The following is a 17,425-nucleotide window of genomic DNA, read 5'->3' as shown; positions in this document are numbered from 1 at the left end:
CCCTCAATGAGAAATAACAACAATTATTCAATGGTGAACTCACAAAGTAAAAAGCATGAATACAGAAGAGACAATTTCTCTTATGTGACTTTACATCAGGCTTCTGCCTATTCTCCCTCTAATCTTGTTCCCACCTATACTAGTAATGAATAGCCACCTAAAATGTAAACCCATTTAAATAATTTCTCTACTTAAAATCCATGGTCTCTGCTTTGCCCTCAGATTAGACACAATTTTGGACTCCTGCTGCCCTCTGCATTTTCAAGTCTTATTCCTTTCAACACTACACTATCTAGCTATCCTAAAATTCTCGCTTGTCTAAGGTCTATATTGGATCCCTCACCTTAGAACCCATAAATACATCTGCTGGTTCTTGTGCCTGGAATGTCTATTACTTCTTTGGGTAACTTACAACACAGATGATTTCTTCTTAATTTCTTCCTAAATACAAACTATACTTATCCCTTGTGATTGCTGGTTTCCAAGATGAACCCAGAGATCTCATACCATTTTACAAGTTTGTATGTGATGGGTTGGTGCATGCCATCAACATAATATAGGCATGTGATGGTTTATCTTGTCTGAAATTAGGTCATAAAAATACTATTGCTTCTGTCTTGGTGACTCTTCTCTTAGATTACTCATTATGGAAGAGGTTAGCTACTATATTGTGAGCAGACCTATAGGAAGGTATACGTGGTGTGAGGAATTTAAATCTTCTGCCATATGAGACTTCCTGATATTCCATGCGTCAGCTTGAATCCAGATCCAGGAACTGTGGCCCTTGCCTACTGTGACTGCAACATCATGAGAAAACTTGAGTTCAAAACTACCTGACTAAGCTATTATATTCTTGACCACCCAAAATTGAATTACTTATTTTGAGCTCCTAAGATTTGGAATAACTTGCTACTCAGCAGTAGACACATAAAATTAATTGCCTTAGACATTTAAAAAATGTATCCATTTACTTGTCTGTTTTTCTTTCTAGTCTATAATGTTCCTTAAGGCAGAGATTAAGTATAGTTCACATACTCTCCTATTTATCATACTGTACTTGGGACACAAAGATACTCAATTCCTATTTAAAGCTAGAGCCAGATGTGGTAGTGCACACCTATAATCCTAGAAACTGAGGCACGAGAATTGCAAGTCTGATGCTAGCCTCGGCAACTCAGATTCTTTCAAAATAAAAGGGCCAGGGATGTAGCTCAGTGGCAAAACACCTCCCAGGTTCAATTTTAATCTCTAGTATTGCTATTAAAAAAAAGCGGGGGGACAATACAAGGTATATTATAAAGGTATATTAGTAAATAGTAAATGAAAGAGCTTAATGATGCTCAGTATACTTCCTGGGGGAGAAACTATGTTAAGTTATAGTTATTATAAGAATTATTTGGAGCTTACAAAATATTTTGAGGAGCTAGAAGAGTTACAGTGCAGAAAAAAAAAATCACATGTGACAACATAAAGGAGTGAAAGGATCCAAAAGCAGTAGGAGCTATGATTACTGGGCAGACCATGAAAATACTCCATTTACCACAACTATTTACTGAGTTACTATGTACCATTCTAAGTGCCAGAAAAAGAATAGTGAGCAAAACAAAGTCATTGCTCCTATGCTGATAAATCTGAAATTGAATCTAAAAGAAATTGTAGTCAAGGCAGAAAAGTGATGTGAAAATGGTGTTCTGGGTACCAACTCTGCAAACAAGATAAGGAACCAACTGCAGGAGGAAGGACTAAGACAACTATAGTCCTACAGGAAAATATGTACAATAGATGAAGGAGGTGATGAACCTGAAACAAGGCAGAAAACTGACAAGAGTGGGGTCTGAGGAAGTTTCGGAGGTGAAAAAGAATAAATCTCTTTTGTAAAAATTTAATAATTTCTAGCGCTTTGAGGATCTGACATAGTTTATAAGCACCTATACTGTAGGATTTTGTAGTAGACACAATGCATTCAAAATCTACCTAGACTCATTTCTAGTTCTTTCTCATGGGGCAAGATGCTTATTTTTCTGAGGCTGTTTTCTCATTTACTAGTGGTTGTGAAAATGAAAATAAATCTTAAGTTGTAATGAAGTTATTACAACTTAGTAGTAACTGTAAGGGTTATCTTGCCAAGCCTTTTTGATATAGTTCCTTCAGCCCAGAGGGCTTAACTTCTTTTACCTCTATATTTGTTTTGGGAAATTGAGCATTTTATACTCAATTCAAATAGCACTTTTCTTGTAATTTATGAATAATGGCCATCAAAATATTTTTTGTTTCATTGTACATCTCCCTTCTCCTGATCCTACCAGACTGTATTTTAATCTTCTTGAGAGCAAAGTTTGTCTTACAAGTTTGCAGCCCTAACAAATAAGGGAGTGCTTGTTACCTATTAGGCATTTCATAAATACCTGTTATTCATTTAACTGTATTACAGTTGATGGTTTGTATCTTTCGCTACATTTGTCCTCTTTCAGGAAAGGGACTCTGATGTCTTCCAAACTCTAGGAAAACTAAAGTCCCAAATAAGCTGAAATATAGAGATGCAATTATAAATTCAAGAGAAATAACAAAGCAGTTAATGGAGAAGTATGATAGTCTAATAGCAGATAAATCCAAAAACAATGTCTAGAAATGGCTATAATGGTTAAGATGATATCTGTGGCACACTGGAAATTGCAGGTATTGCTTGCTTCTGCCAACAAGCAAATAAATTCCTCACTACCGTGACATGTTACCAAAAGTACTTTTGATGAAACAGTGATCAAAATACTGAAAAATTTTACTTTAAAAAGAAGGGTAAAAAGAATGTTAATTTAAAAAGATTTTCCCCATATTTACTAACAAATGAGAACAAACATTATGTCCACACAAAACAAGGTAAAAAGCACAAATGGAACATTTGTATTAGAAGATAGTTATCATTTTTTCCCCATTCTTACCATGATGAATTTCATATTCTTTGGTTCCTTGTCCTTTAAATACTGCTAGACAAGGTTGAAAAACATAGAGATTGCTACAGATGTCTGGTGCAGAGGAGCAGTCAAACCTTCCGACCTACAGTAGAAAGTGAAGGTTGAATTTGATGGAAACAAAATTCTTATCCATTCCACTTTTAAATATTCATAAAGACAACCCCAAAATGACCCCATTCTAATGACACTGCTTCTCAACAGAAGCTAATAGTTATTAAACAAGAAATAGTTCATTGACAATACTGAAACTCAATTTAAAGAATACTTATTAAAGAGTTCAAAAATCTGAGAAAATGTGAAGCAAGAAATATATCCTCCAAAAAATGTAGGGGCTGTTTATCTAATCTTGGGATGGAAGAGGATCCAAAATGAATGAACAGAAGTGCACTATGCTGTTAGCATCACAGAGAAGAACAGGGCAACAATGGACTAAATGCAATTTGAGAAGAAATAAAAACATAAAAAACCCAAAGAGAAACCCCAAAACTAAATAATTCAACTGGCGAGGTAAAAAAACAAAACAAAGTTTCAACAATAGGCTAAAGCAAGTAAAGAAAGAATTTCTGAACTTGAAGACTTGGATAAAGAACTCCCCTCTGCAAAAAGTAAATCAAGAATATTATATCCAGCAAAGCTACTCTTAAAAAATGAAGGTGAAGTCTTTCCTAGACTAGCAAAAAATGAGGAAATTAATCACCACTAGACTAGCCTTATAAGAAATGCTAAACAGAATTTTGCATCTGCAAATGAAAGAATAATAACTACCATTGTGAAAACGTGCAAAGAGTAAAAGAAAAACACAAATGAAAAAAGAAACGTTATTTCTACAGAAAAGCACTAGACCGCAAAGACAATAACTGGTAGAAAGGAACAAAGAATATACAGAGAATAATTAACAAAACACAGGAATTAAGTTCTTATGTATCAATAAAAACCTCAGGGTTATTACCATAAATTGATTAAATTCTCCAATCAAAGGATTGACTACTGGCTACATATGTAAAACAAACATGATCCAACTATTTGCTGCCTATAAGAAGCTTACTTTGCTGATAAAGACCTATACAGATTGAAAGTGAACAACTGAAAAAAGATAATTCTATGCAAATAACCAAAGGGGGCAGGAGAATTTATATCAGGTGAAACAAATTTTAATTAAAAAACCAAAAAACAGAACATTACATATTGATTAAAGGGTCAACTCAGCAAGAGTATGTAACAGTTGTAAATATATATGAACCTAACATCAGACCACTCAAATATATCTAGTATTTGCTTTATGTAAAGACAGACTCCAAAACAATACTTCATTTTAATCAATGGACAGATTAACATACAAAATGTCAAACAAGGATACATCAGAGTTGAATTATACTATAGAGCAAGTGGACCTACCATTTACAGGACATTTCATGCAACAGTTGCAGAACACACATTCTTCTCATCAGCATACAAAACATTCTCCAGGACAGACCACAAATTATACATCAAACTTCAATATATTTTTAAAAAGTGAAAATCATGCATCTTCTCTGACCACAATGAAATAAAACTAGAATTCAATAAAATATGATGCAAAACATACAGGCCAGCCTGGACTCTGTGTTCTTGAATAACCAATGTGTCACTAAAGAAATTAAAAATAAGAAAAACTCAGAAAAATGAAAAGCATCAAAAACTGGGATACACAAAAGCAGTAAAATAAGAGATTTATAGCAATAAATACATGCACTAAATTATAAAACCTAATGATATACCTCAATGACCTAGAGAAGAAAAAATCAAATCCCAAATAGGAAGACACAAAGATCAGGGCACAAATAAATGAAGCAGTAATCTACCATCAAAGATCAAGAGCTGAGGACTTCACAACTGAATGTTAAAACATCAACAAATAACTAACTCCAATTCTCAAACTATTCCAAAAGACTGAAAAGGTAAACACTGCCTAATTCACTACATGAAACCATGACCCAAACCAGACAAGAACACAACAAATGAAACTATATACCAATATTCTTGACGAACACAGATGCCAAAAATAACAAAATACTAGTAAACTGAATCCAATAGCTCATTATGGAGATTATATACCACAATCAGGTGAGATTTAGTGCAAGGCTGATTTCAACATATATAAATCAATAAACGTATCAACAGAATGAAGGACAAAAGATGTATGATTATCTCAATAAATGCAGAAAAAATTCTGTAAGACTCAACATTTCTTCTTGATAAAAATTAACAAATTACGTAGAGAAGAAACATCAACATATATGACAAACTTATAGCTACCATTCTATGGTAGATGGGAAAATGCTGAAAGCATTTCCTCTAAAGGATCTAGAATAAGACAAGGATGTTCATTTTCACGAGTCTTATTTCACAGAATATTGGAAGCCTTAGCAGAAGTAAATAGCCAAGAGAGAAATAAAGGTTATCCAAAGTGGAAAGAAGGAAGTCATATTATGCCTGTTTGCAGTTAGTAAAGGGTACAGCATACAAAACCAACAAATTAGGAGCATTTTTATGATTAAACTAAAATGAAATCAAGAAAGCAATCCCACCTATAATAGCTATGAAAAAAATCTAGAAATATTTAAATCAAGGAGATGAAAAATCTCTACAATGACATTTCTAAAACACCGATGAAAGAAACTTTACCAGGACACACAAACAATAGGACATCCATGTTCATTAATCAGAAGAATCAAAATGCCCACACAATCCAAAGCAATCTACATTTTCAATGCATTTCTGATTGAATACCAATGATATTCTTCATATGAGAAATAAACAAAACCCTAAAATTCATATAGAACCACAAAGACCAAAAATAACCAAGATAAACTATGTAAAAAGAACAAAGCTGGACTAGGTGTGGTGGTGTACACTTGTGTCAATTTACTCAGGGGGCTATGGCAGGACTGCTTGAGTCCTGGAGGTCAAGGACAGCACAACATATTGAAACACATCTCAAACAAAGATGGAAGCATCACAATATTTAATTCCTGACTTCAAAACAGAATGTTGAACTATAGTAAGGAAAAAGCCTAGTACTAGGATAAAAATCATTATGCACACCAATGGAATAAAATAGGTCAGAAACTAATATACATTTACACTGTCAACTGATATTTTACCAAAGTACCAAGAAGACATAGTAGAGAAACAAGAGTGTCTTCAAGAAATGGTGTTGGCAAAAGTGGACAAACACATGCAGAATAAAACTGGATCTCTTTCTCACTGCACACAAAAATCATCTCAAAATGGATTAAAGACCTGAATGTTAAACCTGGAATTATGAAGTTACTATAAGAAAACAGGGGAAATCTTTCAAAATATTGGTGCACGCAATTATTTTTGGATAGGACCCAAAAGTCTCAGGCACCAAAAAGGCAAATGGGCTTAAGTCAAACTAAGACGCTTCTATTATTTCTATTAAAGAAAAATGTTAAAATAGGAAAGGATAACCTGCAGAAAAGATCTAAATAGACATCAAAGGATGACAAAAATAAATGGTCAACTGGCATATGGAAAAATGCTCAATATCACTATCAGAATAATTCAAGTGCAAACAACAAGATTACCACTCCAATCCAGTAGAATGGGCATTATCAAAAAGAAAAATCAATCCTGATGAGGATGTGGAGAAAGAGGAACTCTTAAACACTGCTGGTGAAAATGTAAATTGGTACAGCCATTATGAAAAATAATATTGAGGTTCCTTAAAAAAAAAAAAAAAAAAAAAAACCTAAGAACTATCTGATGGTCTAGTTATCCCAGCACAATGCACGTATCCAGAGCAAATGAAACCACTGGATCAAAGATATTCTTACAATTCAAGTTTATCATAAGCACTAATCACAAAAGCTAAGCTATGCAATCAACTAAAGTGTGTACTGATCGATCAATGATAAAGAAAATGATAAAGAAAATGTGATATATATATATAAATGTGATGTGTGTGTGTGTATATATATATATACACACACACACACACACACACACACACACACACAATAGAAAATTAGATGTTAAAAAATGTCACAGCAACATGAATGAAATCGAGGACCTCATTTTAAGAGACATGTTTTCATTCACTGTGAAAGCTAAAAAAAAAAAAAAAAAAAAAAAAGTGGTCTCACAGAATGAGTAGGACTGGGAAAAGGAGTGAGGAAAAGGGGGGAGAGGCTTGATAATGAGTACTAAAACAGTTAAACAGGAGGAATTAATAGTGGTGTTATATATAGCATGGTAGAGTATCATGCTCTACCACAATATATTTCAAAATAACTAAAGAGTATGAAGGTTTCTAATACATAGCATTTTCACCTCAAGTATTTATCATTTCTAACAACCCTGATATGATCATTATACTATATACACATATTGAGTTATCACAGTATACCCTGTTAAGTATATACAAATAATGTGCCAGTTTAAAAAAAAATTCATATTGAAATATTTTGGATACATGAGGTTAAATAAAACATGTACTAAAAAAAAGGAAAAGATACTCTTCTATAACATCTTTCAGAAAATCTGTAAGATACAAATTTGTCAAATGCTAGAAAAGATGAAAATTCACACTTTTAAATATCATGTCCATGTTTAATAGAAAAAACATAAATAAAAAAACAAATGAAAACCAACACAACCAAGACCAAAACACTTAAGGGCTTCTTAATCTACCAAGTCAACAAACATTTTTGTTATTTAAAATTTAATCATATGTATTGGACTAACAAGGAAGCACACCATCAGAAGACAAGGCAAAATACATTTTTCTTACCTGAATATGATCATTTTTAAGTAGAGTTTTCAGTTTTTTCAACTCGGGATCATCTGAATTTTCATTTTTTCCAAAATAAAAAAATAAGAGCCACCGATGATGTGCCAAACGATCCTTGAAAGTGGTAAAGAAACATCAGATGGGAAATTCTAAGGTAGATCTAATCTTTATTTCTTTGACTTTGAGGTTAGTTTTAGCTATCCTGCTCAGTTACAAATATAATCTAAAATCTAAAATCCAGACCATTCATGCTTTTTTTTATAGCTTACTGGGAATAATGCTATGTAAATCAATTTTATAATATCATAGGTGGCTAAATCATTGAGTCATAAAATGTTCAAGCAGATGACTGTGCCAAGAAAAAAAATATAGTTTAACTAATATACAGCTAAAATTTTGGGGAGGGGTTGAAGAAGTAAGTTTTGCAAGTTTAATAAAACTTATATTTGGTAGAAATATATACTTGGATAACTCTGGGATCAGAAAGTAGAATACGTGATTCTAACTGAATATTTCTAAGAATTCTAATCACAAATAATGCTTAGTTTTCAGTGAACAACAGAAAGCAAGAACATTAAGTTCCAATTCAGATCCAAAGTTCCTTTGTGATCAAAATCTTGCCTTTTCAACCTTCAAGTTGGGTAGGTTCTTAAATTATAGATTTACTTTGAATTACCAATATCTCAGTTCCAGGAATCCAAATGTAACCTAGAACTGCTTAATACAGAATTCTTGGAAACTGCTACATTTAGTTCTCTTTAGTGAGAATAAAACAATGCTGACTTTAATATTTAAGGACTTGAAAAGTTACCAATATTTATTACTATATGCCACTATTAATAAAATCATTACCTCTAATGTGCTTGCCGAAAGTAGTTCAAAATCTGGAAGATTACGTATTATTTCCAAATATATTTCTTTAGCATCCAATGAATTAAGAAACTAGAATAAGAGAATCATGTTGTAATCTTTGAGTAAACAAGAAGAAATCTGAAGTTTTTCAAAATATTTCAAAATGTCTTAATTTTTAAAAAAGTATATAACATTTGGGCAATTATTTAAAATACTGAATAATCATATGACCAGGCTTTAAAAAAGATAATGAAAAAGAAATCCCATTATTAGGTGTTTCAGTATATGAAATTTTCTATGGAATCCTTATAGTAATTTGCTAAATCACCACAGAAATATACTATGTTCAGTTTAATTTTAATGCTAACTATGTTTACATGTCTTATGTATTCTATTAGATTTTTAAAAATATTTTTTTGTTTTTAGACATTTATTTTTATGTGATGTTGAGGATTGAACCCAGCCAGTGCAAGCATTCTACCACTGAGCCACAACCCTAGCGTAGAATTTTTAAATCGAATTTTGATGATCCAAGACATTTTACACCCCAACTAATTAATAGTGGTAAGGTAAGAAAAACTTATAACCACAAAACTGAGATGGTTTTCAGAATACTGTTCACAAACCAAACAATATAGGAGTATTTATACTAAAATATACATAGATCTTAAGCATGTTTTAGAGCCATGTCTATTTAAGACAAAAACTGAAAAAAAGCACACCTCCCTTCTAACAAATCTCTTTTTATTTCTGCCTCACAGAACCCCCTCTGCTGGTCCAATTCTCCATGAAGCAGCTGTTACAATAAAGAATGCAGCAATGGTTTACATCAAGTAGATGTATATGAGAATTGAAAAAACAATTTTATATCTTTAATCATGAATCATCTGTTTAATAATTAAGAAATACTACTTGAAAATGGCTTAAAATATAAAAATAAATCTTTTAATGCTTCAATTAAAAAAAATTTTGGTTGTAGATGGACACAATACCTTTATTTTTTTTAGTTTTTTTTTTTATTTGGTGCTGGGGATCAAACCCAGTGCCTCACTCATGCTAAACAAGCACTCTACTACTGAGCCACAATTCCAACCCTTAATGTCTCAATTTTATAGCTTATAGTTCCATACTTTAATCAGTCATTATAAAGATCACACTAAAAATACTCATAACAGCTTTATATACGTGTATGATTAGTATATTATAAACTCATTATAAACCATATTTGTCTTATAGAATTTGCTAGTTACACTTTTAAAGGACTGTTTAAACCTCACCTTTCAGATATTTAGCTGAGATAATACTTCACAGTTTTAAAACTTGAATAAGTGAATTAAGATAAGTATACAGGATTACTTATTATAGCACTGCTTATAGCCTTCAAAAATAGCTTTTATGAGTCCTCTCTTGATACTTATTCTAAGTATATCATATTTACTTAGTGAATTATGCTAAGAAATTGTTAATTATTAAAAGTGTATACACTTTAATAAAGTAAATGAGTTACTGAAGTATATATGTATGTATATATACACACTCATATACACACACACACACTGTTGAAAATATATACCTAGAGTATATATACATAATACAAACTCATAGATACACATAGAGATGCCATACAAACACACAATTATCACCAGAATACTTCTAGGCATTTGGTATACACCAGTGAACAAATATAAACTTAAAATTTAATGCAGGAGAAAAATAATGGAAAAGTAAATAAATTACAGTGTATGTTATAAAGTGATAAGTACTCTGTAGCCATAGAGGCAAATTATAAAACATCTTAAAGATAGTCAGATTTTGAGAGTGCCAGGGATCCCAAAAGCCAACAGTGTGACCCTGGAGATCCAGGCTGTCTGATTCCCGCGGCCTGCCCCGCGGCTACAGAAGGTGTAGCGCCCCAGAGAAGGGATTAGCTGGTAAGCAAGAGATAAGTGGCTGCGACACGGTGGTATCCCACCAGCCAAGCCCGCACTGACCCCCCGGGCTGAGTTTGGGATTGCAGACGGGGAAGGAAGCGGTACAGCCCCATCCCCCACAAGGGACACTCCACTAAGGCAACCAGCGGCCACCATCTTGGAGAGCTGAAGTATCCACCGCCACTCTCAGACAGATTGCAACAACAAAACAGGTGTGTGTCACTCAGTTCAGCCCCCATACATAGGGGGATTTCGCATAAAATCTCTCCTAGACTTTCAGGGGAAGGGAGTATCACAGTGAGCTTGCATAAAGACTAAAGGAGAACTAGAGGCACCTGACCTTCAACCCCCCCTCCCATCAGCAGCCAAAACAAAACCTGTCTAGCCAGCGCTGGGGGAGGGGCAAGCAGAAGAAATCAAAACCATAGAGTGCCGGGGATCCCAAAAGCCAACAGTGTGACCCCGGAGATCCAGGCTGTCTGATTCGCGCAGCCTGCCCCGCCGCTACAGAAGGCGTGGTGCCGCAGAGAAGGGATTAGCTGGTAAGCAGGGAGATAAGTGGCTGCGACAGGTGGTATCCCAACAGCCAAGCCCACACTGACCCCCGGGCTGAGTTCGGGATTGCAGACGGGAAAGAAAGTGGTACAGCCCCATCCCCCACAAGGGACACTCCACTAAGGCAACCAGCGGCCACCATCTTGGAGAGCTGAAGTATCCACTGCCACTCTCCGACAGATTGCAACAACAAAAGAGGTGTGTGTCACTCAGTTCAGCCCCCATATATAGGGGGATTTCGCATAAAATCTCTCCTAGACTTTCAGGGGAAGGGAGTATCACAGTGAGCCTGCATAAAGACTAAAGGAGAACTAGAGGCACCTGACCTTCAACCCCCCCTTCCATCAGCAGCCAAAACAAAACCTGTCTAGCCAGCGCTGGGGGAGGGGCAAGCAGAAGAAATCAAAACCATAGAGTGCCGGGGATCCCAAAAGCCAACGGTGTGACCCCGGAGATCCAGGCTGTCTGATTCGCGCGGCCTGCCCCGCGGCTACAGAAGGCGTGGCCCCGCAGAGAAGGGATTAACTGGTAAGCAGGGAGATAAGTGGCTGCGACATGGTGGTATCCCACCAGCCAAGCCCGCACTGACCCCCGGGCTGAGTTCGGGATAGCAGACGGGGAAGGAAGCGGTACAGCCCCATCCCCCACAAGGGACACTCCACTAAGGCAACCAGCGGCCACCATCTTGGAGAGCTGAAGTATCCACCGCCACTCTCCAACAGATTGCAACAACAAAACAGGAGAAACCAAGACTAGCAGGAGAAACCAGGAGACTAGAGGCAAGGCCCTCGAGACTGGGCAGCTGTAAACTGCAGGCCCGCCGGCGACAGTTCACCCGCTGCCCGCGTAACTGGGCGGTAGGAGAACGCCCACCCGCTGGCGACTGATCACCTGCCCGCAGCCTGTGATACTGGGTGGCTGGAGACTGCCCACCTGCCGCGACCGGGAGCTGAAACCAAACAGAGACAGTCCAGTCACACCCCCCCATTAGGGCACCCCGGCAAGGAGTCTGGGGCCCGTCATAGAGTAGTGTCGTCACTGGAGCTCGGACGTTGGAATTCCTTCCCAGCGGAATCCACGTTAGCAGGCATAGTTTAACAACACAAAGGAGAGACATCAGAGTAATACAGAAACAAAACAAATCTATAGAAGAGAGCAGAAACACGACAATCAAAAAGAGCTGGAAAGTAACGTGGACAACATGAGAAAACAAGGGAAAAAAGGATTACAAACAATGCAAGACAACTCAATTCTACAGGAGGACATAGAAACATCAGAAACAGGGATAGGGAAAGAACTCAAGGCATACCTAACTCGAATGGAAAGGAATATTAGAGAAGACATGAGACAGCAAGTCCAAGAAATAAAAGTATATTTTGAAAATGAATTAAACAAACAAATTCAAATGGCAAAGAACGAGCTCTACCAGGAGATAGAGATCTTAAAAAAAAATCAAACAATAATCCTAGAATTGCAGGAAACTATAAACCAAATTAAAAACTCAAACGAGAATATTACAAATAGACTTGATCAAGTAGAAGTCAGAACATCAGATAATGAAGACAAGGTTTATCAACTTGAAAAGAATATAGTCAACACAGAAAAGATGCTTAAATCCCACGAGCAATCTATTCAAGAGATATGGGATGTCATAAAAAAACCAAATCTGAGAGTCATAGGGATAGAAGAAGGCACAGAGATTCAAACCAAAGGAATGGACAGCATATTAAATAATTCTAGAAAACTTCCCAGAGATGAAAGATGGAATGGATTGCCAAATCCTGGAAGCCTACAGGACCCCAAACATTCAAAACCATAATAGACCAACTCCAAGACATATAATTATGAAGATAGCCAACGTACAGAACAAGGAGAGAATACTAAAAGCTACGAGAGAAAAGAGGCAGATTACATTCAGGGGTAAACCAATTAGGTTAACAACCGATTTCTCATCACAAACTTTGAAAGTGAGAAGATCCTGGAATAATGTATTTCAAATGCTGAAAAATAATGGATTCCAACCAAGAATACTATATCCAGCAAAATTGAGCTTCAAATTTGACAATGAAATTAAAATCTTTCACGATAAACAAAAGCTAAAAGAATTTGCAGCAAGAAAACCAGCTCTGCAAAGCATTTTGAACAAAACACTACAAGAAGAGGAATTGAAAAGTAGTGCCCAAAACTAACAGCAGGAGGTATCTCAGTAAAGGGGGAGGAAAATAACCAAAAAGCAAAACTAGCCAAACTAAAATAAATAAATAAAGAAGCATGACTGGAAGTACAAATCATATCTCAATTGTAACCTTAAATGTTAATGGCCTAAACTCACCAATTAAGAGACACAGGCTAGTAACCTGGATCAAGAAAACAAATCCAACAATATGCTGCCTTCAGGAGACTCATATGATAGGAAAAGACATACACAGGCTGAAGGTAAAAGGTTGGGAAAAATCATACCACTCACATGGCCCTCGGAAGCAAGCAAGAGTGGCCATACTCATATCGAATAAAATCAACTTCAAACTTAAGTTAATCAAGAAGGATAAAGAAGGACACTATATACTGTTAAAAGGAACCATCCACCAACAAGACATAACAATCATCAATTTGTATGCACCAAACAATGGAGCTGCAACGTTCATAAAACAAACTCTCCTCAAGTTCAAGAGTCAAATAGACCACAACACAATAATTATGGGTGACTTCAACACACCGCTCTCGCCATTAGACAGATCCTCTAGACAAAAACTGAATAAAGAAACTATAGAACTCAACAGCACAATCAATAACCTAGACTTAACCGACATATATAGAATATATCAACCATCATCAAGTGGATACACGTTCTTCTCAGCAGCACATGGATCCTACTAAACGACAGACCATATATTATGCCATAAGGCAACTCTTAGTAAATATAAAGGCGTGGAGATAATACCATGCACCATATCTGATCATAATGGAATGAAACTGGAAATCAATGATAAAAGAAGGAAGGAAAAATCCTACATCACATGGAAAATGAACAATATGTTATTGAATGATCAATGGGTTATAGAAGACAAAAAGGAGGAGATGAAAAAATTCTTAGAATCAAATGATAACACAGACACAACATACCGGAATCTATGGGACACAATGAAAGCAGTTTTAAGAGGGAAATTCATTTCTTGGAGTTCTTACCTCAAAAAAAGAAAAAAACCAACAAATAAATGAACTCACGCAACACCTCAAAAACCTAGAAAAGGAAGAGCAAAACAACAGCAAATGTAGTAGAAGACAAGAAATAATTAAAATTAGAGCAGAAATCAACGAAATTGAAACAAAAGAAACCACTGAAAAAATTGATAAAACTAAAAGTTGGTTCTTTGAAAAAATGAATAAGATAGACAAGCCCTTAGCCATGCTAACGAAAAGAAGAAGAGAGAGAACTCAAATTACTAACATACGGGATGAAAAAGGCAATATCACAACAGACACTACAGAAATACAGAAGATAATTAGAAAGTATTTTGAAACCCTATATTCCAATAAAATAGAAGATAATGAAGATATCGATAAATTTCTTAAGGCATATGATTTGCCCAGATTGAGACAGGAAGACACACACAATTTAAACAGACCAATAACAAAAGAAGAAATAGAAGAAGCCATCAAAAGACTACCAACCAAGAAAAGCCCTGGACCGGATGGGTATACAGCGGAGTTCTACAAAACCTTCAAAGAAGAATTAATACCAATACTTTTCAAGCTATTTCAAGAAATAGAAAAAGAAGGAGCTCTTCCAAATTCATTCTATGAGGCCAACATCACTTTGATCCCAAAACCAGACAAAGATACTTCATAGAAAGAAAACTACAGACCAATATCTCTAATGAACTTGGATGCAAAAATTCTCAATAAAATTCTGGCGAATCAAATACAAAAACATATCAGAAAACTTGTGCACCATGATCAAGTAGGATTCATTCCTGGGATGCAAGGCTGGTTCAATATACAGAAATCAATAAATGCTATTCACCACATCAATAGACTTAAAGACAAGAACCACATGATCATCTCGATGGATGCAGAAAAAGCATTTGACAAAGTACAGCATCCCTTTATGTTCAAAACACTAGAAAAACTAGGGATAACAGGAACTTACCTCAACATTGTAAAAGCTATATATGCTAAACCTCAGGCTAGCATCATCCTAAACGGAGAAAAACTGAAGGCATTTCTTCTAAAATCTGGAACAAGACAGGGATGCCCTCTATCACCACTTCTATTCAATTTAGTTCTCGAAGTACTAGCCAGAGCAATTAGACAGACAAAAGAAATTAAAGGCATAAAAATAGGAAAAGAAGAAATTAAACTATCGCTATTTGCGGATGACAATGATAATATACTTAACAGACCCAAAAGAGTCTACAAAGAAGCTGCTAGAGTTAATAAATGAATTCAGCAAAGTGGCAGGTTATAAAATCAACACACATAAATCAAAGGCATTCCTGTATATCAGCAACAAAACCTCTGAAATGGAAATGAGGAAAACCACTCCATTCACAATATCCTCAAAGAAAATAAGATACTTGGGAATCAACCTAACAAAAGAGGTGAAAGATTTATACAATGAAAACTACAGAACCCTAAAGAGAGAGATAGAAGAAGATCTCAGAAGATGGAAAAATGTACCCTGTTCATGGATAGGCAGAACTAACATCATCAAAATGGCGATATTACCCAAAGTTCTCTACAGGTTTAATGCGATGCCAATCAAAATCCCAACGGCATTTCTTGTAGAAATAGACAAAGCAATCATGAAATTCATGTGGAAAAACAAAAGACCCAGAATAGCAAAAGCAATTCTAAGAAGGAAGTGTGAATCTGGAGGTATAGCGATACCAGAGGTCAAACTGTACTACAAAGCAATAGTAACAAAAACAGCATGGTACTGGTACCAAAACAGGCAGGTGGACCAATGGTACAGAATAGAAGACACAGAGACTAATCCACAAAGTTACAACTATCTTATATTTGATAAAGGGGCTAAAAGCATGCAATGGAGGAAGGATAGCATCTTCAACAAATGGTGCTGGGAAAATTGGAAATCCATATGCAACAAAATGAAATTGAATCCCTTTCTCTCGCCATCCACAAAAATTAACTCCAAATGGATCAGGGAGCTAGATATCAAATCAGAGACACTGCGTCTGATAGAAGAAAAAGTTGGCTACGATCTACATATTGTGGGGTCGGGCTCCAAATTCCTTAATAGGACACCCATAGCCCAAGAGTTAACAACAAGAATAAACAAATGGGACTTACTTAAACTAAAAAGTTTTTTCTCAGCAAGAGAAACAATAAAAGAGGTAAATAGAGAGCCTACATCCTGGGAACAAATTTTTACCCCCCACACCTCCAATAGAGCCCTAATATCCAGAATGTACAAAGAACTCAAAAAATTAAACAATAAGATAACAAATAACCCAATTAACAAATGGGCCAAGGACCTGAACAGACACTTCTCAGAGGAGGACATACAATCAATTAACAAGTACATGAAAAAATGCTCACCATCTCTAGCAATCAGAGAAATGCAAATCAAAACCACCCTAAGATACCATCTCACGCCAGTAAGATTGGCAGCCATTATGAAGTCAAACAACAATAAGTGTTGGCGGGGATGTGGGGAAAAGGGTACACTTGTACACTGCTGGTGGGGCTGCAAAATGGTGAGGCCAATTTGGAAAGCAGTATGGAGATTCCTGGGAAAGCTGGGAATGGATCCACCATTTGACCCAGCTATCGCACTTCTCAGACTATTCCCTGAGGACCTTAAAAAAGCGCTCTATAGGGATACGGCTGCATCAATGATTATAGCGGCACAATTCACAATAGCTAGACTGTGGAACCAATCTAGATGCCCCTCAATAGATGAATGGATAAAAAAAATGTGGCATCTATACACAATGGAGTATTATGCAGCACTAAGAAATGACAAAATCATAGAATTTGCAGGGAAATGGATGGCATTAGAGCAGATTATGCTAAGTGAAGCTAGCCAAGCCCTAAAAAACAAATGCCAAATATCTGCTTTGATATAAAGAGAACAACTAAGAACAGAACAGGAAGGAAGAGCATGAGGAAAAGACTACAGTAAACAAAGACGAATGGGGGGAGAGAAACGGAGAGAGAAGGGAAAGCACATGGAAATAGTAGGAGACCTTCAATGATACATAGAATTATAAGAGGTTATGAGGGGCAAGGGGGAGGGAAAAAAAGGGAGAGAATTGAACAACAGCAGGGGAGGTAGAGAGGGAAGATGGGAGGGGAGG

At 35.9% G+C, this 17,425-nt stretch overlaps 1 protein-coding gene across 1 annotated transcript in view; it reads right to left on the bottom strand.

Annotated features, from left to right (window-relative positions):
- DNAJC10 (DnaJ heat shock protein family (Hsp40) member C10) overlaps positions 1 to 17,425 on the bottom strand; it is a 53,661-nt gene that overhangs the window by 16,896 nt on the left and 19,340 nt on the right. The window contains exons 11-13 of the mRNA XM_081260431.1: positions 8,617 to 8,706; positions 7,765 to 7,878; positions 2,937 to 3,051 (exon numbers count right to left, since the gene is read on the bottom strand). Of these exons, the coding sequence (XP_081116557.1) occupies positions 2,937 to 3,051; positions 7,765 to 7,878; positions 8,617 to 8,706 (319 nt within the window). The remainder of the gene's footprint in view (positions 1 to 2,936; positions 3,052 to 7,764; positions 7,879 to 8,616; positions 8,707 to 17,425) is intronic.

This window comes from Spermophilus citellus (assembly GCF_964194105.1).
Source record: "Spermophilus citellus genome assembly, chromosome: 11".
NCBI classification, from domain to species: Eukaryota; Metazoa; Chordata; class Mammalia; order Rodentia; family Sciuridae; genus Spermophilus; species Spermophilus citellus.
The sequence above is the reverse complement of the archived record's forward strand: the minus strand, read 5'-3'. Positions and strand labels throughout refer to the sequence as shown.